General features: G+C 40.8%; 2 protein-coding genes across 2 annotated transcripts; both read right to left on the reverse strand.

Moving 5' to 3' along the window:
- Positions 1–3,926: 3,926 nt before the first annotated feature.
- Positions 3,927–4,926, reverse strand: LOC144325340 (olfactory receptor 10AG1-like). Its single transcript, XM_077918236.1, has 2 exons — positions 4,920–4,926; positions 3,927–4,870 (listed from the first exon to the last, which is right to left on the reverse strand). The coding sequence occupies exons 1-2, from the start codon at positions 4,924–4,926 to the stop codon at positions 3,927–3,929; spliced, it is 951 nt and encodes a 316-aa protein (XP_077774362.1).
- A 3,603-nt stretch (positions 4,927–8,529) lies between these two features.
- LOC114582985 (olfactory receptor 10A4-like) lies at positions 8,530–9,486 on the reverse strand. Its single transcript, XM_028704331.2, has one exon. The coding sequence runs from the start codon at positions 9,484–9,486 to the stop codon at positions 8,530–8,532; it is 957 nt and encodes a 318-aa protein (XP_028560164.2).
- Between the last annotated feature and the right edge of the window lie 15,431 nt (positions 9,487–24,917).

The raw sequence follows: 24,917 nt of genomic DNA on the forward strand, positions 1-24,917 counted from the left end.
TTTCTTGGTTGTGAAATAAAAATGAAGATAGATAGATGATAGAGATAGATGATAGATAGATAGAGAGGGAGAGAGAGAGAGAGAAAGAGAGAGAGAGAGAGATGATAGAATATCTCACAGTTGAGATTCTCCTAACAGTATCTAGCTATAAAAGCATTACAGATAAACATACCAGAATTAAAAAACAGTCAATCGTGATCAAAAGTTCTTTGACTTAGATGTAACAATCATACCTTAGGCCCATAAAATCTTACTTTGCAAAAGAAGTAACTGCTGTTTCGTGCGTCAGAGCGGTGCACCATGATGCACCAAACAAAGATATTTTCATATATGTGATCTCATTCTTGATGCAACTGAATTTCGAAGGAATACATTTGGGAATTTTCTGCTAACTAATCCATGGGGGTAAGAATGGCTAACAAAAAATATATGCATTTAATTTATCTAAGAAAGATAGGTTTACCAAAAAGAAGTACATGGGAGTTTGAAGGGAATGGTTGAGTTTCACAAGCAGAATTATGAGCATGTTCCCAACTCTGTTGCCAAATGTTCAGTTGGTTGGATCATGTGCAGAGAAATTTTTTATAACTGATTCTCAAATGCTCTATTCACTTCTTTTTCTTAGGGTATATGTTGCGTGCTGAGGTCCCCCCAAAACACCTTTATCCAAATAACTCACACTTCACACATAATTTTTGTTTAAGGTTTTTGGCATAATTTTGGCCACAACTTTATTATCATACATAATTGTGAGTGGTTGCTTAGGCATTGGTTATGACTAGCTGTCCCCCCCCCCCCCCCCCGCCTTGGGGACAGCACTGGCTTCCGGATTCCAGCGAAAGCCAGTGTGGAGGAACAAGTTCAGGGATAACTGGAGCTGCGACACAGACCCTCAGCTTCTCCCTGCATGCTCCTAGGGGCTTACACGGCCCAAACCCGATTCCAGGGGTCTGGACGAAAGGATGGTAAGCCCCTGAATTCCTTTAATGGAATTCCTGTGCAGCAACAGCATTGGAGGGGCAGGCACAGCCAATCCATACCCCTCCACCAACCAATTTAACCAATGCCTAACCGCCAACCTTACAAGTTGTGACGATTTGCTACGCAGTAGGCAAAACCCAAAAGGCACACACTAATCAGCCAATTGGAAAAATTCCTACCAGGCCCCCGCACCAATGCGGACGACCCCATGACAGGCATAGCAAGGTCAAAGCGCAAGCCCAAACAAGGGAGGGCGGGCGGGTGATCCGATGTCCACAGCGAAAGAGAAAGTAGCCTACTGTGGACCCTGGTTAAATAACCTCTGATCCCACCCCTAAATTTGCATCACATTTCCCCTAGTCACACACACACCAACCAACACTAGGCCGCATCCAATTTTGCCTAGTCACTGCATAGTGTTTTGTCCGGCCCCATCCGCAACACATGCTCTCCTTTAGTGAGAACATGCTTTATGGGGTTTAAAGAAGGAATCGTTACAGTGTTCATAAAATAAATAATTTTGTCACTCACCAGAGTGTAGCTGGATTGAGGCCTAATGGAGGCAAATAAGGCTGTCCCATAGAACAATTTCACTACCATGAAGTGTGAGGATCAGAATGAAATTTAAGGGTAGCCCAGATCACACTGACCAGATGCTTGGAAGCTGTAGCTGGATGGTTTAGTGGGAGCCGATTGAAACTAAATCCTTTGAAGACAGAGGTCCTATGGCTGGGTCGGGATGGCATGGGGATGAGGGACCAACTCCCTTCTCTTGCGGGGGCCCAATTAGTGCCATTGCCTTCTGTTAAGAGTTTCGGTGTAATCCTTGACACCTCCCTTTCCATGGAGGTGTAGGTTACAGCAACAGCCAAGGCGACATTTTTCCACCTTCGCTGCATCAAGCAGTTGGTCCCTTACCTTTCCTGCCCCGAACTGGCCACAGTGATCCATGCGACGGTCACCACCAGGCTTGATTACTGTAATTCGCTCTACGCGGGGCTGCACTTGAAGCTGTGCAGAATGCTGCAGAGAGGCTCCTCACGGGGTCTCTGCCATGGGAGCATATTCACCCAGTGCTTTTCCAGCTGCACTGGCTCCTGGTGGAGTACAGGGTCAGATTTAAGGTGCTGGTTTTGACCTTTAAAGCCCTTCATGGCCTAGGACCCTCGTACCTACGGGACCGCCTCTCCCAGTATGCCCCACAGAGAGCCTCAAGCTCCATAAATAGCAACACCCTAGTGATCCCGGGCCCTAAGGAAGTTAGATTAGCTTCAACCAGAGCCAGGGCCTTTTCAACTCTGGCTCCGGCCTGGTGGAACGCTCTGCCTCATGAGACCAGTGCCCTGCAGGATCTGATTTCTTTCCGCAGGGCCTGTAAGACAGTGTTGTTCCACCTGGCCTTTGGCTTGGAGCCAATTTGATTCCCTTCCCCTCTTTCTTTTTTCTTTTCCTTTCTCCTTCTGTGATGAGGCTACATTTTAATATTTTAATGTTTCAGTATTTTAATGTTGTATTTTAATTTTGTTTTTAAGTTGTATTCATTCAACTTGTTTTTATTATTGCTTGTTAGCAACTTCATATTTGGAGGTGTCTATGCATACCATTTTTACTAGTGGAGGGACAGTGTACCTCTTGAGTTGTGTGAAAACTACTCTGAAGGAATATTTACAGCCAGAGAAGGCAGTCTCTGATCTGGGAGTTAGATTGAAAGATAAAGGTTATTGTCTTTAAGAGTATACAGAAACACGAGAACTGGAAAGCTGAATTTTAGTGTAGGAGTGGTGGAGTTGTGAGGGAATGCTCTGTCTACTTAAACCTCAGTCCAGTAGGAAGAGGATGTGTCTTCTAGTGAGAGAAGAATAATCCTAAACTAGTTAGAAGGGGAATGAGTGCTGATTCCCTGGTCTGATATTCTAAGTCTACTAGGTAAAAGGTAAAGGACCCCTGGATAGTTAAGTCCAGTCAAAGGTGACTAGGGGGCACATGCTCATCTCACTTTTCAGGCCGAGGGTGTCATCGTTTATCCACAGACAGCATTATAGGTCATGTGGCCAGCATGACTAAACCGTTTCTGCTGCAACAGAACACTGTCATGAGTGCCAGAGCACATGGAAACACAATTTACCTTCCTGCTGCAGCGGTACCTATTTATCTACTTGCACTGGTACGCTCTCACACTGCTAGGTAGCAGAAGCTGGGACAGAGCAACGGGAGCTTACCCTGTTATGCAGGTTTAAATCACAGAATCTCCGATTGACAAGCTCAGGAGGCTCAGTGGTTTAGACCACAGCACCACCCATGTGCCTAGCCACTAAGACTTCTAGAGATTTCTAAAGTTTGGGAAGGATAATTGGCAGAACTCACCTGACAGAAAGGACCAACCTGTCTCAGAATCCCCAGTTATTGAAACCTAAACTGTACCATGTCTGTGATAAGTTTAAGTACCTGAATAAAATCAAAGCTGTACACTAACCAACTTATTGAAAAGCCTGTGACATCTGATGAGTTCAGTGTGTGTATAGTTTGCTGTTTCTTTGAAGATTTCCAACTCCCATATTATTTCTGTTTATTATTCTTGTTGTGAATTAAATCGCTTTTCTGTTTAAATTCCATACAGTAAGTCTCCGAGTATGAGTTTCTTTAAAGAGGAAAAATACAGTATACAAGTAGAAGTAAACTAATCATGCTGTAGAGGTTCCTGTATAGCATACAGTATAAGAAATCTAATCATCAAATAAGGTACAGATTTATGGTTAAATCAAAGAATCACTCCAAAATTATCACTGAGGTACAGGCAATATAGGTTACTGGGTTGGAATCAGGTTCATTTCTGTAATAACTGTTATAAATTAGACCATAACAATATACTTACAGCCATTTAATAAAAAATGATATGTCCTGTTTTTATTTATTTTTCTTGTTGCCATACTCCATGCTTCAGATTTTCAACTTGTTGGGTTCTGTACAGAGAACAACCGTGAAACTGTCTTCTTAAATGCTCCCTTCACTTCTTTATTTCTTAGGGTATATATTATGGGGTTCAAAAATGGACTGACAACTGTGTACATAAGAGAAATTATTTGGTCGCTCCGCGGAGTGTAGCTGGACTTGGGAATTAAGTAGGTGAAGAGGGTTGTCCCAAAAAATAGTGTCACCACCATGAGGTGTGAGGAGCAAGTGGAGAAGGCTTTTCTCCTTCCCTTAGCAGAAGGAAGTTTGAGGATGGTTGAAATTATACAGATGTAGGAGAGGATGATCAGCAGGAAAGGACTCATGATGAAAATAATAGACACTGCCATGACAAGAATCTCATTTTTGTAGGTATCTGTGCATGCCATTTTCATCACTGGTAGGAAATCACAAAAGAAGTGCTGGATGTGTTTAGAACCACAGAAGGGTAAGCTGAAGATCCATGCTGTTTGAGCAACTTGTACCAATAAGCAAATAATCCACGCTGCGGCTGCCAGCTGTGTACAGACTTGGTGATTCATGATTTCTGTGTAGTGCAATGGGTGGCATATGGCAACATAGCGATCATAGGCCATAGCTGCCAAGAGGCAACATTCTGTCAGCCCCAGCATGGCGAAGGCATACATCTGGGCTGCACATCTTGCTAGGGATATGCTTTTATGCTCTGTTAACAAATGTACCAGCATCTGGGGCACCACACTAGTGGTGTAACACATTTCTAAGAATGATAGGTTTACCAAAAAGAAGTACATGGGAGTCTGAAGTGAAGGGTTGAGTTTTATGAGCAGAATAATGAGCATGTTTCCCAGCAAGGTGATTATGTATGTCACCAGAAAAACAAGAAACAGCAAGATTTGCAGTTCAGCAAGATATGAAAACCCCTCCAGAATGAACTCATTCAGATTGGTCTCGTTCTCACCTAGTTCCATAGAATGCTTAACCTGTATGGAAAAGGAAAAGATATATACAGATCATGTATTAAATCAGGTAATTATAGTAGAGCTATCTGGAGAATACAAAAGGCCCATCTAGTGCATAATCCTAATTTCACTGTGGCAAAACAGAAGCCTACGAGAAGCCTTCAAACAGGACAATAATGCAATAGCTCTCTTCCCAATAGGATTACTGTCTGTGACAATGGAAGTAAGATAAAGCCATTATGACTAGCAGCCATTGAAACTTTCTCGTGTGTAATTAGGATAATCTTACTGGAGGCAAAAAAGTTCCCAAATTTTCCTTAATTCTAAATTGGAATTCTAAATTCACTGGTTTTCTCCCTGGAAATAAAACCAATACATTCAAGAATTCTCCCATAGTTCCCTTCATATTTCTCAATCTTTCAATGAGCACAGTGTAGACACAATTTTGTTCCATTTTCAGCTTCCTCATATATCCCCGCTCTCTCCAAGTGCATGCACATTGCTAGTGTACAGATGTACATGTTGAGAAAAAAGTGCGAGAAAGAAGCAGTGTTATGCTTTTTTGGTGTTGACCAAAAACTGTCATCAATGATGCAGCTCTTTAAATATTAACAAATCTATCGTTACATAGTTCTTCATGGTCAATAATCCACCATGCTTCTGATGACTTGTATGAATTCCTTAAAAAAGCATAAAAGAGTAAACTTGATCCAGTTGTACATGCATTTGGATTACAGTTATCACCAGTTGTGTTTTATCACTGTACAGAGCCGCTTTATATCTCAGCAAAGCACAACACTTTTAAGAAAGCTGTCACATGTTCAATACCATCACATTGCTATTATTGATGCTGCCAGAACTCATTCATGCAGATTATTTTTAGAGTAACAAACTAATTTCTTTGCCCCTTGCATCAAAGCTTTTAAGGCTGGGATGAAGAACCTTTGGTTTTCCAACTATTAGTGGACTATTTTTCATTTCAGTCAGGGACAATGGAACTCGGATTCCACTAAAACCTGGGGGCCACCCACAGAGCTTCCACCCATGTTTTTCAGCGTGCTTCTGTATCAGCTCATCTGAACTGTTTGGTGAAGCAGACTTCAAATTGCAATCGTCTATTAGCCATGAACCTGCCAACCTAGCATTTCGAAAGCACGTCAAAGTGCAGGTAGATAAATAGGTACCGCTCCGGCGGGAAAGTAAAAGGTATTTCCATGTGCTGCTCTGGTTTGCCAGAAGCGGCTTAGTCATGCTGGCCATATGACCCAGAAGCTGTACGGCAGCTCCCTCGGCCAATAAAGCGAGATGAGAGCCGCAACCCCAGAGTCGGTCATGACTGGACCTAATGGTCAGGGGTCCTATTAGCCATGAAATGGAAAGCACTCAGGTACAATGGGTTGTACTCAACACTGCTGTTCCACTTGTGCATGGGAACTTAGATTCTCCTTAAGCACCCACACACCCTCAAAACCTGCTCTAGGAGGTTCAGCGACCTTATGGAGCACACTAGGGGAAGGGGGGGGCATGTGATCAGAAAATGAAACTGAAGTCCCATTGCTTGAATTCTATGAGCACTGTAACTTTTCTTCACTGTGATCTGTGGCTTTGTAGGTAGAGTAAGGTAAAACACTGAAAAACACACACTAGTTTGATTTGAATCGTTTATATTCCTTTATTTCTTCGTTTCTTTCATGGCTTGAATTTTCTTGGTTGTAAAATAAAAATGAAGATAGATATATGATAGAGATAGATGATAATAATAGGTGATAGATAGATAGAAAGATAGATAGATAGATAGATGATAGATAGATAGATAGATAGATGATAGATGGATAGATAGATAGATAGATGATAGATAGATTAGATAGATGATAGATAGATGATAGATAGATAGATGATAGATAGATAGATGATAGATAGATAGATATAGATGATAGATAGATAGATAGATAGATAGATGATAGATAGATAGTAGATAGATAGATAGATAGATAGATAGATAGATGATAGATAGATAGTAGATAGATAGATAGATAGATAGATAGATAGATAGATAGATAGATGATAGATGATAGATAGATAGATGATGATAGATAGATGATAGATAGATAGATAGATGATAGATAGATAGATAGATGATAGATAGATAGATGATAGATAGATAGATAGATAGATAGATAGATGATAGATAGATAGATGATAGATAGATAGATAGATGATAGATAGAGATAGATAGAGATAGATGATAGAATATCTCACAGTTCAGATTCTCCTAACAGTATCTAGCTATAAAAGCATTACAGACAAACATACCAGAATTAAAACACAGTCAGTTGTGATCAAAAGTTCTTTGACTTAGATGTAACAATCATACGTTACTACCATGAAATCTTACTTTGCAAAAGAAGTAACTGCTGTTTCGTGCATCAGAGCAGTGCTCCATGATGCACCAAACAAAGATATTTTCATATAGGTGATCTCATTCTTGATGCAACTGAATTTTGAAGGAATACGTTTGGGAATTTTCTGCTAACTAATCCATTGGGGTAAGAATGGCTAACAAAAAATATATGCATTTAATCCTTGGGTGATGCCAGAAATTACCATTACTTCCAGAAACCTCACATTTTTATAGGAATTGAAAATACTGCTTTTCAATGCAATCTAAATTTCACCCATCTAATTTCCTGTGGATTCAAACTTCTTTCAGGTTTTTTCTACAACAAAGCAGTTATATAAATTTTATGAAATTAATGAATGGATGGATAAAAAAGACTAGGTAGTCATGTTTGATTAGAATAACATGAATGGAGTGGGTCGTGCAGTGCATTGTATGCATACCAACAGCTGCATCCAGTACACTATACAAGGATTTGAGTTATACACAGTCCTTCATCAGTCTAGATAATAATCTAAGGCAAATGAAGACCAACTTCGAAGGTAGTGGAAGTTGCGGTTCAGCATGGCTGTAGTTATTTGGGGTGGCCTCCTGGCTCCAGCCTGGCTGTGGAAGGGGCACTGGCTGTTGTGGGGCGCACTGGCTGCTGGAGCTCACCCACAGTTGTAGCCACAAAATAACACTTGCTGAAACAAAGACAGTTTTCAGTGCCAAAAGCTCATCACTGAAGGAGGGTGTTCGGGGCTGCAGTGGCACCTAACGTGTGTGGGAGATACTCTCCACCGCCTTCCCCACAGGGGAGAATTTTAGTAAAATCTAAAACGTGGTCATACACACACTTTGTGTGTGTCAGAACTAGGTCTGTGAATAAATGGATACCTAATATTTATTGAGAAAAGATGTCAACTGTATGACAGCAATAAACCAGAAAACCATTGTTACTGAGTGTGCTTCACACTTAGCTCTTCAATAACCATGTAAGACACATGTAAAAAGCAGGTTCCTGTACAACAAACAGTCTACAAAAAGAAATAATCAATAATCAAAGCACATGTAGATTTATAGTTAAAGCAAGAATCCCTCCCAAATGATCACTGATATACAGACAGTCCAGGTTGCATTGGGTTGGAATCTGGCTGGCTTCCTGCAATAATGCAGCCACGAGCCACATTTGAATGAAATATTTACATCCGCTTAATCAGTAGTTATGTCTTCAGTGTTTACTTTTTCCCTTTTTTCTATGCTCCATTCTTCAGACATTCAGCTAGTTGGGTTTTGTGGAGAGAAGACCCTTGCAATTGTTTTCTTATATGCTTTCTGCACTTCTTTATTTCTTAGGGTATATATAATGGGATTTAAAACTGGAGTGACAACTGTGTACATAAGAGCACTCATTTGGTCACTCTGTGAAGTATATTTGGACTTGGGCATTAAGTAGGTGAAGAGGCCTGACCCAAAGAATAATGTCACCACCATGAGGTGTGAGGAGCAAGTGGAGAAGGCTTTCCGCCTTTGCTCAGCAGAAGGAAGCTTAAGGATGGTTGAAATTATGCGGACGTAGGAGAGGATAATTAGTAGGAAAGGACTCATGATAAAAGTGATGGTCACTGCCATGACTGCAATCTCATTTTTGTATGTGTCTGTGCATGCCGTTTTCACCACTGGTAGGATATCACAAAAGAAGTGCTGGATGTGTTGAGAGCCACAGAAGGGTAAGCTGAAGATCCATGCTGTTTGAGCAACTTGTACCAAGAAGCAAATAATCCACGCTGCGGCTGCCAACTTTGTACAGACTTGGTGATTCATGATTACTGTGTAGTGCAATGGGTGGCATATGGCAACATAGCGGTCATATGCCATAGCTGCCAGGAGGCAACATTCTGTCAGCCCCAGGATGGTGAAGGCATACATCTGGGCTGCACATCTAGCTTTGGAAATGCTTTTATGTTTTGTTAACAGATGTGCCAACATCTGGGGCACCACACTAGTGGTGTATCCTATTTCTAAGAAAGATAGGTTTACCAAAAAGAAGTACATGGGAGTTTGAAGGGAATGGTTGAGTTTCACGAGCAGAATTATGAGCATGTTTCCAACTAAGGCAGTAATGTACATCAGCAGAAAAAACAAAAACAGCAAGATTTGCCATTCAGCAAGGTATGAAAACCCTACCAGGATGAACTCATTTAGACTGGTCTGGTTCTCAGCTAGCTCTTCCATAGAATGGATATCCTGTATGGAAGAGGAAAAGGCACATCTAGATTATTAATTAAATCAGATTATTACACTATTGATACTGGTCTGGCTTGCATGTCACACCAGGCAAAAACATCATTTAGGATACAGGAATTCTACAAATCCATAGTTAGTCTGGAGAAAGTTAGGGCATTAGAGTGGATTCAAATCTCATGGCATGGCATGGCATGGCATGGCAGCAAAGTGATCAGAGAAGAACAAAGTAGATTAAATTTTCTTCCTGGAAGCCCCCATTCTCATATGTTGATGCTAAATTATGGTTTGCTTAGCCTGGCATGCAGACCAAACTATTATCTTTCCCACTCCCTCATTTTCAATCTTTCTCAGAACTGTTTTGTTAATGAATGTAATTGCCCCACAAACCTCATACACAAATGCCTTTGAAATTGGATTAAGAATTGTCTAAATTATCACATGCTTGAATTCAAAACAGATTTTACAAAATGCTTAGGAATTTAAGAAGTGCCTGCTGAATCAGCCAAAAGAGCTATGTGGTTCATCATTCTGTTCTTACACTGGCTTTCTATAAGACCCCCCAGGAGGGTGTGAATACAATAGCACTCATAAATGGGCATTGTTCCCAAATTTTCCTAATTTATTCTCAGATTTTGGGATATATTACCTGAAGTAAAATGAATGGATTCAGAATTCTCTCTTGGGTCCTTTTATATTTTACAAGTTTCTACTTTCTAGCACTATGTGTGCATAGTTTTATTTCACTTTCAGCTTTCTCATATATCCCCCCCCCCCAATCTTCCACATGTTGATAATGTACAGCTGTACATATTGTGAAAAAGTGCAGAAAAAGCACTTTCCTGGGTAGATTTTTTGGTGAAGCAAAATAGTGGTTTGGCTTACAGCTCATTAAATACTAGCAAATTTATAACTGCATAAGTTTTTGTGGTCCACAGTGCATAGTTGAAGGTGTTGACTTGTATGCATTGCTAAAACAGTGTAAAGAAGTAAACTTGATCCAATTGTACATGCAGTTGGATTAAGATTCTTATAAGTGGAGGACCGCACTGCATTAAAACAACACAATTTTGTCATGTGGTAATATGGTCAATGCAAACACATCATGAATAATGGTGCTGCTGGAAATCAAAACTAATCAGTTCATGTCAAATATAGTAGGTTTGCAGTTCTCAAATATATAACATGCCCTGATCCAATCATGTGAACTTTAACCCCGAATTAGGAACTGTCCTGAGATAACCCTGTGAGAGGAAAGGCAGTCTAGAAAACTGCTAAGTAAGAAAATATTTTGTAATTCAAAGCAAATCTGATTATGAGTTAATTTTTACTTTCTGTGTTTATATGGCTCTTAGTGAGAGCCATATAATTTACAGAATTATGAGGTGGTCCAATGACTTTTTATCCATTCTCTTATTTGTTTTCTTTAGCTTTTTCAAAACTAAAATCTCTCTAAGCAGTTAGAAAGCACAGATCCTGCCACACATATTCAAAATGGGGCCATAAATGTCACTGGAAATGGCATAATGTGATTTTGTAACAACATCTCCAGGGGCTGTGTGGAATTGAGAGAGACAGAGAGGGGAGAGAGGTCTATCCCTGTTTGATGTTTTGCAGACTACACCTTCTTTTTCATTGGAAATAATGTGCAAGGAACCCTTTTAAAAAGAAGCAGCTTACTAAAAATTGTTTGGGTAACCTTGTATTACTGCATCCAACTTACTGAAGGTATTAATGACATTGCAAGCTCATTTGATGGAGTCAGATTGCCAAACAGTAATCAAGAACAGTGGGTAGATGCCAATTAATATGTTGCACTCTTTTCTTACTCCAGCTTTCAAAGCATCACAACATTCTCCACTGTCTTAAAAACATAATAAATGGGCATAGTCTGTGACAATTCCAGTGTGAGTCAACATAATTGTCATCTCTTGGACTAATGTGTAGATTTAAATTTGATTATTCATCAGCTCTCACGCTTTCCAAATGTCCCAAATGCAAGTCATCCTCCTTGCAGGTAGAATAATTTAAAAAGAGAGACGTCAAGTGGCACCCACGAGTCTGCTTTGAATCATTTGCATTTTATTCATTAATTATGTCTCTTTCCCTTTCTTTTCCTCATTTGTTTATATCCCTCACCTTTACTTTTCTTGATTATGATTCTAAATGAATCAAAATAAATATACATATGATCCCATTGTTGGGAGTTTGCTAGGAACTGGATCTAGTTGTCAACATTGCCGTCCTTAATACACACACACCAGAATGGCTGCTTACTGTCTTGTCAGTCAGTGGTGGTTGCAGCCTGATTTGGCACCTCCTTTCTCCCCCAGGCACGCAGCACCATTTTAGATTGTTTCCCAATCCCCTCCGGCCACTGTGGAGGCTCACGGGTTTCCACCTGTCCTTCAAATAAGGCAATCCATGGCAGCCCTGGGGTGGCATGGCCATCTACTTATCCCGGCCAACCACTCAGCACAGCATCCCTTCGGCTGGGAACATCCTTAATACACATACGCACACCTCAACACCAGAATTAAAACACAGGCAAGCGTATTCATGTTTCATAAGAATTTATGACCTTTGATTTAGATTTAACAATCATACCCCCCACACCCTTAAAAACTTACTTTGCAGAATGAGTGCTTGCTCTTTCTTGCTCCAAAACAGTGAAAAATGGAGTTCCAAGCATAGGTCTTTTCATAGATGTGCTCTCACCCTCAATACAGCTCAGGATTGAAGGAAAGTGTTGGGAATACCCTGCCAATGAATTCATGGAAGCAACAAAATTCTATGTATTTAATCCACTAAAAAGAAGTGGTGTTATCTCTAAAGTTGCAAGGAACATCAAATTATTTACAAAAATCCTATGTTTCCAAAGCCATTTAAAATACAATTTTCCAATGGCTTTTTATATATTTAGCATTTCTAAATTCTTTTTGTATACTGCTTTTAGTCTCCCCCTTTTATAATCAGACCATGTGTATGATTTTTATGAAATAAATAATTTATCTTTGTGTTGTAGCACCCTGCTTGTGGTTAACGCTTAGCTGGAATGAAATATTCAACGCAGCAATAGAGAAATTAAAATAATAATTTATTTGTCAGACAAATAAATGAGAGGCACAGTGGTATATGGTTACCAAGCTCTGGCCTGGCCTCCTGCCATTCTGGCCAGCACTTATATTCCCTTAATCCAGCCCCCTTTGCTCCTCCTTGGGCTGCATCTGTCCAATCAGCCTGGTTGAAATTCCTATTGGCTGCCTGCTATATCCAATCACAAAAGATACACCCATATCCTCCTGTCCTTATAAGGGAGACAAAGAGCTATATATTGTTACATCTATAAATGACAAATAAGTAATAATATATCTTACATGGAATCTTAATTACCAGCTCACCTCTTGCCCTCTTTGCCCTATTGCCTTCTAAAACAAATGGTTAATCTTAAATTTTTATCTTAAACATATGTCAAGGATCTTGAATTTCACATCAACATTGAAAGATCTACTTCATTTGAAGGTTTCTAAACAAATGTCTGACAGCCATATATCAGGACTGCCCAGATGGCGTCTTCCTGTCCGGCAGGGGGCTAGGCTCAATGGCCCCTGTGGTCTATTCCAACTCTAGGACTCTATGAAATAAGAATTTAGCATTTCTTTCTTTCTAGATCCTTTGCATAATTACATTTAAGCCAGCATATTTCATACATAACATATATAGCTTTTTAGAAGGATAAATCTCCTCAAAGTAAAAGGAAGGAACAGTTTACAGCCTCAAAATAAAAGTGAAGAAAAAAGTCTATTCCCCTGTTTACACTCCCCTCCTTCTCCAGCCAGTTGCTTGTTTTCCGTGTGCCCTTGGCCTTTTGTCCTGTGGCTCAAGTTTAAGAGAGGCCCATGGTATCATTTTACTGTTTACCCACTCTTAATTATGTAGGGTCTGTGTAACCTTGGTCTTCAGCCTGTAATTCCAGCTTTTACGATTTTGAGAATTGTTTTCTGCTATAAATCAAGGGGGGCCCCTTGTCTTAGGAGAATGGCCAAGATTTTCTCTGCCTGGCATGAAACATTTGTGAATTTAAGCCCATTTTAGACTTTATGAACCTGATCAAAATATAAGTCAATATAGACCTTGATTAAAAATGCAGTCTATATTCAGATGCCACATTCCCCCCTTTCAAGCTCAAGGACCTTGCTTCACACCAAGGTCCTTGATAGCTTGATCTTATGCCACATTCCTGAGGTAAGGCTCTGTATAGGGCCATGATATGAGGTAAAGTTTCATTTGAAACCATCTTGCTAATTGTACTTCTAAAACATGAAATGATACATGGCATCATACATAAAACCATTACCACTACTGTCAAGAAAAACAAGCAAGACAATAGTATCCCTTTGAGTCCTGTGACATTAGGTAACCAATTGGTGAGCCATCCCATATCCCATCCTTCCTTGTGGCCAACACACGGATTGCCTCACCATAATCAGAAATGTTAAAGCAACAGGCATTCCCTGTCAAGTTCAAGACTCCACATAGACCTCCCTGCTTGGCAAGTACATAATCCATTCCCATTTTCAGCTGCAAAATGGTGGCTCTACTTTCATCCAACTGTTGTGCAATAAGTCTCAAACTCTGGGCCGTTGCATTGGTTACCAGTTCCACTACTGCTTGCAATCGAATTATTCTGTTTAGATTATAAATAGGATCCCGTGCCCCTTGTATGAGCTCACCAGGATTCCAGGAGGCAGGATCATAATAAGCTATAATGCGCTCTGGTGGCCAATCATCAGTACCGCTCCAACTTTGGGTACTTCCTCCTGCTATACGAGAAATATCAGCATTCCTTCGTGTTCGCTTAGCTGAACTAGTGGGCATATCCACATTGGTGGTAATACCCATCCCAGGAAACAAGTCCCACTCCATTTGGAAGGGAGTTTCTTGTATGCCCATTCTCCACATATCCACCACAACCATCGGGTCTGAGGTTTTTGGTACGTGGAGTACAGAAGGCGAAAATATCAAAAGAGGCAGAGAGTTCACAGTGCAGTATGTTAGATTGCCTTTTTCTGTCACAGTTATGTTCCATACCACTTTCCATGCATGAATAAAAGGAGGTGCACAGGGCAAGGTATTCCGAGTTCGATAGGTAGTACCGTGTGCCCAGGTATGACTATTCTTAAAATAATCCCAAGTATAGTGACAATGAGAAGAGCCTATCATGATAGAATCAGCTGCATCTGATGATTTATGTACACAGAATTCCCCTTGTACAGGTATAACTCGTAATGGTTTAGTTGAGTTCCATCCGGGGAAATTCTGTACTTCTGTTTGGTGTGGCATTTCGCTTACCATACCAATGGCATCTAATGGTATCGGTAATAAGGGCATACCTCCCTCTGAATCATCTGGCCCAAGAGAGCAAACAAGGCAATTGGTCCTATTTGCAACATTGGCTACCATTTCAGCTAAACCTACCCACATATTGTGGTCATGGCTGAATCCATATTTAGCAAATTTGGTCAGATTCAAGGACCCTTCCCCTTACCAAGGGATCAGGATTAATAATAAAATCATGTTGATGTCTAGCATATGCATTCCTTCCACAAAAGATTACCTTATTGTGATAGCATAAAACTATTAGTCCCAATATAATTCCCCCAGTGACAGAAATGGGGAACCACCAAGACCAAAACATATATCCCAAGGATCCCCAATGTGTAATATCTCTGATAATTGTTCCACAAGGGGGCAGTCAATCAATTGTATAAGAGAATCTTCCCTTTCACAATCGCTGGTTCAGATGCTCCTCAAGCTTCAGGCGTGCGCAGGTCAGCCAGCTTCCAGATTGTGGCTGCAGCAGGCCGGTCGTCTAATGTTGCCCGTGACCTAGCCCGTTCCCCGTAGGGCTAGATACAGGGGTTTTTGGAGAGAGTTAGTTTTAAAGGATTAGAGGGGTCACCTTTGCACGTCCAACTGCCTTCGGACTTCTTCAAACGGGAGTGATGAATCCAGGGGGTCACCTCAGCTACCTTCACCGCTGTTGGAGTAGAGAGCAAGACGGTGTAAGGTCCACGCCACTTAGGTGCAAGTGGATCACGTTTCCACTCTTTCACCCATATGCTATGCCAGCCTGGAGCTGATGAATCTGCTCAGCAATGCTGCACGGCGTGTGCTTGAGGGCCCACCTGTTAAGATAAAAAAACAAACAAACACGGGAGAGAGACAAAAACACGGGAGAGAGATTGCACTTGTCCCTGTGTCACATGGTCTCCTATTTGTTTGAGGTCAGTTGGAATATCCTGAACAAAGGAGGGCGGCCTCCCATACAGGAGCTCAAAAGGTGACAACTTAAGTCTTTTGTGGGTGCACACCGAACACGAAACAGTGTTATGGGTAACACATCTACCCTCCTGAGACTTTAGACATATTAGTGGGCTTCTGGCATGCCCTGCAGATACCTTGCACAAGCGTCTGGCGGTAGGTGGTAAGCCTGGCCAGGTGAATCGCATTGTTTGGATCCCAATTAGGATCTTCCAAGGGAAAGTTATCTTGGAGATGACGGTCAATATTAAAAATATTTCCCACTCTGGCCTGCTCACGCAAATATATCTGTGCCTTTTCAATTATGTCTCTTCTTTCCTCAGTGGTGAACAGAGTATTCAGAAGCTGGCGACAATCTGTCCAAGTAGGACTATGAGTATTTACTATTGAAGTCACCAAGTCCATCATAGCCTGAGGTTTTTCTGCAAAAGATGGGGTGTGTGTTTTCCAATTCATCAGATCCGTAGTTGTGAATGGAATGTACTGAAGGGTCGAAGTTCGAGGTGGCCTTGGTCCGAGTTGCCCGTTAACCAGCACAGGCTCCTCAAGTGCATCAAATACTCTTCTGAGAGGGGCTACTACGTGATCTTTCTCTTCGCTTTGCTCTAGGGGCCTCAAATCATAGGGGATGGTATTTGTCCCAAGGCGTTCTTTTAGCAGCTTAATACGCCTGGCTGTATTGCTTGCTGACCGATTAAGGTCTCCCTGTAACTTCTGTAATAATTCTCTAGGACTTGGATGTACAGGGGTTTGGGGTAGGCAATCAGTTGTTCCACTAAAAGAGACTGTAGATGGAGTTCTACTGGGACTCACAGGTGGAATAACCACTTCTGCTTGGGCTTCATTATAGGACTCCAATGCCTCCTGAAGATATTTATCATAATCTATCAAGGAATCAAGTTCTGTGTCTCTACCCCCATTATTCGTTCCACTTTCTTGCCTTGGGGTTACAACTGGTGGAGGGTTTGAATTAGGCTCCCTTCAATGTGGAGCATAGGGTGGAGGTGGAAACACCTCTTCCTCTGGTCCCTCAAAAATGGGTTTGAGTTTATTTGGCAAGATTCCTTTCCTAGCTTCGGCTTTTACAGCCAATAATTTGCATCGTTGGACTTTGCATTCTCTTATCCATGGAGGATTTTTATTTAATGTGCTCAGCCAGGAATCTATATATGAAAATTGTTCTGGGCACCCTCCAGTTTCTTTGGTGATGTTAGACCAAAGTTTGCTTACTAAATTTATATCAAAAGTTCCCTGAGATGGCCATCCAGTATTTTGTTTTGGCCATTCTAGTTCACATAACGTTCTCAAGCGCTCTGGCGTCATTTTGACTCCATATGCCCCTGAGAAGGCTTTCTTAAAATTATTTAACATACATTCAAGAGGTGTATTTCCCCCCTTTGAACCCCCAACTCCCATTGTATGGCCCTGTGAAGTATCCACTCAGTCACTCACACACACGCTTCGTGGGTTTCCTTGCCCAGATGGAGTCGCCTCACTGGGAACCGAAGTACTACCCACTCCACACTCAGGTCAGCTACAGATTGCTCTGTACTTTCTCACACATACAATGCGCAAGATACTTCACCACACTCTACCTCCCATTCTTCCCTTTCCCCCCACCAGACCACCATCTGATATACCCAACCACCTAGCGTACTCAGTTCCCACTTACTGAGACGCAGAAGTTTGATCAAGACTTCTCTTCCTCCCAATTAATTGGAGGGCCAAAAATCCCTTTGTGCACTTACCCCTTGGTTGGTTCCGTTTCCCCCCGGTCCGTCGCCGCCAGTGGGCAGGGTATCAGACAGACGAGACTGCTGCGTTCCCCTGGAAAAATTTTTTCCATTGCGCGCTGGGTAGGCAGTGTGGTCCTCTGTCTTGTACCCCGTCCAGTAAGGCGAAGGGGCTGCGTTCCAGCAGACCACTGATCCGAGTCGCAGGCACCATAAAATGTAGCACCCTGCTTGTGGTTAACGCTTAGCTGGAATGAAATATTCAACGCAGCAATAGAGAAATTAAAATAATAATTTATTTGTCAGACAAATAAATGAGAGGCACAGTGGTATATGGTTACCAAGCTCTGGCCTGGCCTCCTGCCATTCTGGCCAGCACTTATATTCCCTTAATCCAGCCCCCTTTGCTCCTCCTTGGGCTGCATCTGTCCAATCAGCCTGGTTGAAATTCCTATTGGCTGCCTGCTATATCCAATCACAAAAGATACACCCATATCCTCCTGTCCTTATAAGGGAGACAAAGAGCTATATATTGTTACATCTATAAATGACAAATAAGTAATAATATATCTTACATGGAATCTTAATTACCAGCTCACCTCTTGCCCTCTTTGCCCTATTGCCTTCTAAAACAAATGGTTAATCTTAAATTTTTATCTTAAACATATGTCAAGGATCTTGAATTTCACATCAACATTGAAAGATCTACTTCATTTGAAGGTTTCTAAACAAATGTCTGACAGCCATATATCAGGACTGCCCAGATGGCGTCTTCCTGTCCGGCAGGGGGCTAGGCTCAATGGCCCCTGTGGTCTATTCCAACTCTAGGACTCTATGAAATAAGAATTTAGCATTTCTTTCTTTCTAGATCCTTTGCATAATTACATTTAAGCCAGCATATTTCATACATAACATATATAGCTTTTTAGAAGGATAAATCTCCTCAAAGTAAAAGGAAGGAACAGTTTACAGCCTCAAAATAAAAGTGAAGAAAAAAGTCTATTCCCCTGTTTACACTCCCCTCCTTCTCCAGCCAGTTGCTTGTTTTCCGTGTGCCCTTGGCCTTTTGTCCTGTGGCTCAAGTTTAAGAGAGGCCCATGGTATCATTTTACTGTTTACCCACTCTTAATTATGTAGGGTCTGTGTAACCTTGGTCTTCAGCCTGTAATTCCAGCTTTTACGATTTTGAGAATTGTTTTCTGCTATAAATCAAGGGGGGCCCCTTGTCTTAGGAGAATGGCCAAGATTTTCTCTGCCTGGCATGAAACATTTGTGAATTTAAGCCCATTTTAGACTTTATGAACCTGATCAAAATATAAGTCAATATAGACCTTGATTAAAAATGCAGTCTATATTCAGATGCCACAGTGTGACTGTTCAACAGACACATGTTCAGAGGAAGCATAAGAGTGGTAGCAAGTCCTGCTTCCGACCTACACATTTGCTAGAACATCAGCATGTTTTCTACCAGGTGTGCAGCATTAGTTTTGCTAAACTGGAGCATTGCTCCACCACCCACCCTAATATTTGCACATTTTATATGGATGTTTGAAGTGAAGTGACTAGGCACAAGCCAATGCTCTCATCTAGGTGGAATATTGACGTATTCACTGTATTTATGCCATCCAATGCTTGAGGGAACCTAATTCCGCAGGGAAAGTGTTGGGAGCATTCCTCTGATAAAATCCATCAGGGATAGAATGATAATAAAACAGTGTTGTAGGGAAATTCAGGTCAAAAGACCTTTAGAGAGTTTAAAAGTGCTACATGCAGAAATATATTTTCCCTTTTGGTATGGAGATGAAACAGGCAATATCATTACAAATTCATTCATTAGTGCTTGGTAGGGAAGAATCTGTAAATTATGCTTGGTCTATTAGAACACAGGGGACGCGGGTGGCGCTGTGGGTAAAAGCCTCAGCGCCTAGGGCTTGCCGATCGAAAGGTCGGCAGTTCGAATCCCCGCGGCGGGGTGCGCTCCCGTTGCTCGGTCCCAGCGCCTGCCAACCTAGCAGTTCGAAAGCACCCCCAGGTGCAAGTAGATAAATAGGGACCGCTTACCAGCGGGAAGGTAAACGGCGTTCTGTGTGCTGCGCTGGCTCGCCAGATGCAGCTTTGTCATGCTGGCCACGTGACCCGGAAGTGTCTCCAGACAGCGCTGGCCCCTGGCCTCTTAAGTGAGATGGGCGCACAACCCCAGAGTCTGTCAAGACTGGCCCGTACGGGCAGGGGTACCTTTACCTTTACCTTTATTAGAACACAATGAATAGGCATTTGCTAAAGCTACCCTTTTAGGTAAATTCCCATCAGTATTTCTAGTGCAGGTAGACAAGCTTTCAACTCCCACAGTTCTCTTAGGAGGCCTCTCTCCCACAGCCTTCCTCTCTATTCCCAAAAATGGGGATGGAGAACCTGACCATTGGCAATGCTGCCTTTGGTAAAACAAAACAGAGCAGAGTTTTCATCATCACAGAGTAAGCATTAATCAAATGTGAACATTATGGTTCTCAGGTGTGCAATGTTGCAACCACACACTGTTATGGTGCACATCATGGTGCATACCTCAACAACAGGTCTGGAGACAAAACTCATTTCTAGTAAGAATACGGGGGCGGGGAGTCAGTAGCTAGAGTCAAGTGCAAAGACACAGTCTGGAATGTGAAATCTGTGGGCATTTAAGCATTTTCTGGTCTTATAGAATATAGTGAATGTGTATATATGTATGCATGTGTGTGTGTGTGTGTGTGTGTGTGTGTGTGTGTGTGTATCACCCCACCTTTATTTATGCCTCAGCTCAATGTAGCATATATGTTTCCTTATTTTATCCTCACAACCATATGTGAGGGAGTTTAGATTAAAGAGCAGCGATTGTCCCATGGCCACACAGTGAGCTTCATGGCTGAACAAGGACTTGATCCTGAGTATCTTCAGTTCTATTCTGACATTGCAACTAATACATTACTGAAAGGATCTGTGAAACAGGAATGGAATACAAATTTGATTTGCTTCACATTTTAATTTGAATCTAAATAATCCATACTTCCTGAAACAATATTTTAAACAAAATGCCCCTATCCTTTGAAATCTCTTTAAACTTCTCTGAATTTTGCCATACAGTTCTCCAATAAATAACCTGTACACAAATGTGTATTCTGGGGGAAAGTATACCTAGAAATGCATTTTTAGTGAAAATAATGCAGAAATTGCATTCTGTTGGACAAGATTGCTTGTAATAATGTGTATATTAAGGTATATCCTTCATTTTGTGTTTTATTAAAGCTTTTTTATCCCAACATTCTGGTACAAAAGGCACTTTGCATTTTAAGTCACAATGCCATTTTAAAAACACCTAGCAATATAAAAAGGAAGCAGCAATTGAAACAAAAAATAGAATCATTATGTGCTACATATAAAATAAAATCTGCAGGAATGAAATGGTATTTTAATAAACAATGAAAAGCCGTGAAGGGGTGGTGGGCATATCATGTTTCATAATATATCTGCAGCCATTAAGGTTTCCTCTCCTGGTTCCATTCAAGTGTGCTTTTACTGTAAGCTGAAAATTGTCTTTCTCAACTCTGTTCATTTGAATGATTTGTGTATAGCGCTCCATACCTCTACTCAGAGCAATTTCAGTATAGAATGTTAGGGATACAAATTAAAGAAGAACACTGCAAGTCATTAACAAAGAGAGGTTTGACATGAAATACATTGCAGATATGATATCAGGTGTAGGACAGTGGAGCATGGCTTGGCTAAAATGTCCCAAAGAGTCACAAAATCTTTTGTGTTTGGATTTCATTGAAAAGCTCCATGCTATTCTGGAAGCCTTTAAGTCTTCACTCCACCAGTTAGGACAAATGGACATAATTCAATTCAATTTCTCTGGACAATCTTAATTTCCAAGAGTAAATGCTTTCTCTTCCCCACCAATGTCTTAACTGCCAATTGCACTTCTACGTTCCGTAGGCTATAGATGATAGTGTTGAGAGCTGGTGCATTTTGTGAAGTTTGCATATCAGAAATATGGCAAGCAGTTGGTGAAAGATGCTCATGGGAGTAGGGGTGGCAGTCTCCTGTCCACAGATCCTCTTTTCCAAATAGTGCCAATATCCCTCCCAAGACTGGGGATCCAAGATTAGAGCTATCCATGAAATGTCTAAAAGAACTCTTAGCAGTGAAGGTTTCCATGTTACATCAATCCTTAGCATTGTGGTATTAGTTATTTAAAATACAGAATTACCATCTCTTTTATTCACCTTTCTGTCACCTTTGGAACAAAAGTGCCTGAAACATATTGGTTCCCAACGTCATAATGATGGAAGTTAACCAGAGGAATATTTTGAAGAATTCACCTATGAATGACTTCAGTTCTAAAAAAATTACCAGAATTTGCCTAAAGTGGGATTTTAAGGTACATCTAAGGTTGTGCTCAAGAAATTATCAGTGAAGACAAAATATCTATCATCCATCTATCATCTATCGTCTGTCGTCTGTCGTCTGTCGTCTATCGTCTATCGTCTATCATCTATCATCTATCATCTATCAATCATCGATCTAATCTAATCTAATCTATCTACTTTGGATCATGCATACCACTATACTGAAATGATCACATACAAGTTAGTTGATCAAGGTTCCATATTTATTTGCAACTTTCACTACTGGCAGTTACAAAACAATGCACCATTATTATTATTTTGGAAACTAAGGTTAGAGGACATCACATACCTATCAGGAATATTTAGCATCATATGGTAAAACAGAAATCACATGTCTCTCAGCTCATCACACACCGTGTAACATTTTATTTTAAAGAAAGTTCAGTTGTTTTGATCCACCATTTATTAACAGTGTGTCTCAGTTAATCTCAGTTCTTGTTAAAGGTCCGAACTTGATAATGTTATCTAATTAATAACTTACTTATTGCTCTTTTCACTTCTTTGTTCCGTAGGCTATAAATGATAGGGTTAAGCGTTGGAGTTATGATATTGTAGAGAACCCCAACAAGCTGGTCCTTTTCCAGTGAGTAGCTGGAGGTAGGTCGAAAATATGTGAATATCCCAGAGCAGTAGAACAGAATCACAACTGTGACATGAGATACGCAGGTGGAAATGGCCTTGTGACGATGTCCTTTTTGCTGATTGTTGAAAACAGCATGAAGAATCAACGAGTAGGAGATCAGAGTAAAGAAAAAAGGGCTAAAACCTACAAATACACCCACTGTAAAAAGTGCCACTTCATTAATTGATGTGTCAGAGCATGAAATACTCAGCAATGGAGGAATGTCACAGTAAAAATGACTGATCACATTAGATCTGCAGAAAGACAGGCGGAATGTGAGTGCTGTATGGAGAGTAGCATTGAAGAAGCCACAAGCCCAGGATACTGCAGTCAGCTGGAGACAGGTCCATTTAGTCATGAATCTTGCATAGACCAATGGGTGACATATAGCAAAGTACCGATCCAAAGCCATAGAGGCAAGAAGAAATCCCTCAGCACCCGCCAATGAGATAAGAAAATACATTTGTGCTGCACAATCCAGTAAGGAAATGTGTGGAGATTGGACCCAAAGATCTATGAGCATTTTAGGGAGAGTCACGGAGATGTAACAGATATCTAGGAAGGAGAGATTGCCAAGAAAGAAATACATAGGTGTGTGGAGGGACTGATTTAATAGAGACACAGTGATGATGACTGAGTTGCCCAAGAAGCACATAATATACATTGTGAGGAAGAGGATGGTGAGCAAGGACTTCCCTCTTTTAATAGTTACAAATCCCAGAAGTACAAATTCTGTTATTGATGTTTGGTTGTTGAAGAAGGATGTGCCCATGGTGTCTTATCTGAATATTACAGTTAGGAGAGTGCTATTTTAGAAATTTCAGTACTATTCAGCATTATCAGTGAAAGCTTTCCAGGTATAATGCAGCTATATAGACTGTATCACCTTCATGGCTTTCCGTATGCAACAAATTCCACTGTGTGGTTGTACCTGAAAAGCAAATTGTTACACTCACTGTCCATGAGCAAATATCACACGTATCAAGGTTAACAGGATTTGCTACCCTCTCCCCTTATATGCTTAGGTCAGTTTGATCTTTTTAGGACTCAAACTCCTGCCCTCAGTTTCATAGACCAACCATCACCAGTTCTTCTTTACATTTGTTAAGATCAGTCTTAATGACCTTGCAGCTGAGCTTTCCATGCAACTTCTGGTTGCTGCCAAAACTGTGTTAACCACATATTGGAAAGCTCCTACATTACCACCCGTTGGAGGATGGCTTATTAAATAAATAAATAAATAAATGCATAAATGTTGGGATAGATAAGCTGATGTTATAGATAAAATTGCATTATTACCCGAGGAAAAAATAAACCAGTTCCTCCAGTTTCAGGGTGTGTGTTTTCGTATGGGAGAATCAAACCATTTTTTAACACACTAGAATTTACACTAAAATTTTGTCCCATTGCATATAATTTGTTTGTGTAAATATGATAATAGAGTAGGAAAATATTGACCAGTCCAGCCCATACCATGGCTTCCTGGCAGGAAGTATGCATTCTGTGATATGCAGACCACAGGCACCGTCTCAAGTGAAGTTATCGGGAGTTTCAAAAGAATTTATATTTTGATGCCTCTGACCACATCATGGACACTTCCACAAAGAAAAAGATAGCAAGAGGTTTGATGAGAGTGCACACTATTTGTGTGCTCTTAGAAATAACATGTAATAACTATCCCTATCATTCCTCCCTATGAAACATACTTCTTTCATTTTCTATTAATACAAAGCACAAACACTCAGTTCTTATTCTTTCATACTTCAAAGAGCAAATTCAGAGGATGTCAAACATAGCCAACTTACACAAAAATGCTCTCTGGCCACCAGAGAAGTACTATTTCTTATTTTAAAGCAGCACACTGTGATGTAGCAAAGAAACATGTTTTTATTTATATTCTTGTTTAAGGAAAGCTCATGGGAATACCCCACTAATGAATCCATGGAGGTTTAGAACTATGGCAAAATATGTTGTAAGTCTGTGGATGAAAGCAAACTACACAAGCTTCAAGAAATGACAGCAAATCCTAACTACTTTCAAAAGTGTTGCCACCACTTTTAACCATTTGAAACAGAAGTCGGGATGCCTTTCATTGCAGGCCAAGCTGATACTGTAATACACATTCTACTGTACTAATACATTCCCTAAAATCAGGGATATCCATTCCACCCTTTCCCAGTTAACAACCTAGAAATACTGTACATGTAGCTACTTGATAAGCTGGTCATATCTATGTTTTGCAAGGTGAGAAAGAGAAATTTACTATACTTATTAATATACTATACTATATTGATGCAGCTG

Source organism: Podarcis muralis, chromosome 13, assembly GCF_964188315.1.
Source record: "Podarcis muralis chromosome 13, rPodMur119.hap1.1, whole genome shotgun sequence".
Lineage (NCBI taxonomy): Eukaryota > Metazoa > Chordata > Lepidosauria > Squamata > Lacertidae > Podarcis > Podarcis muralis.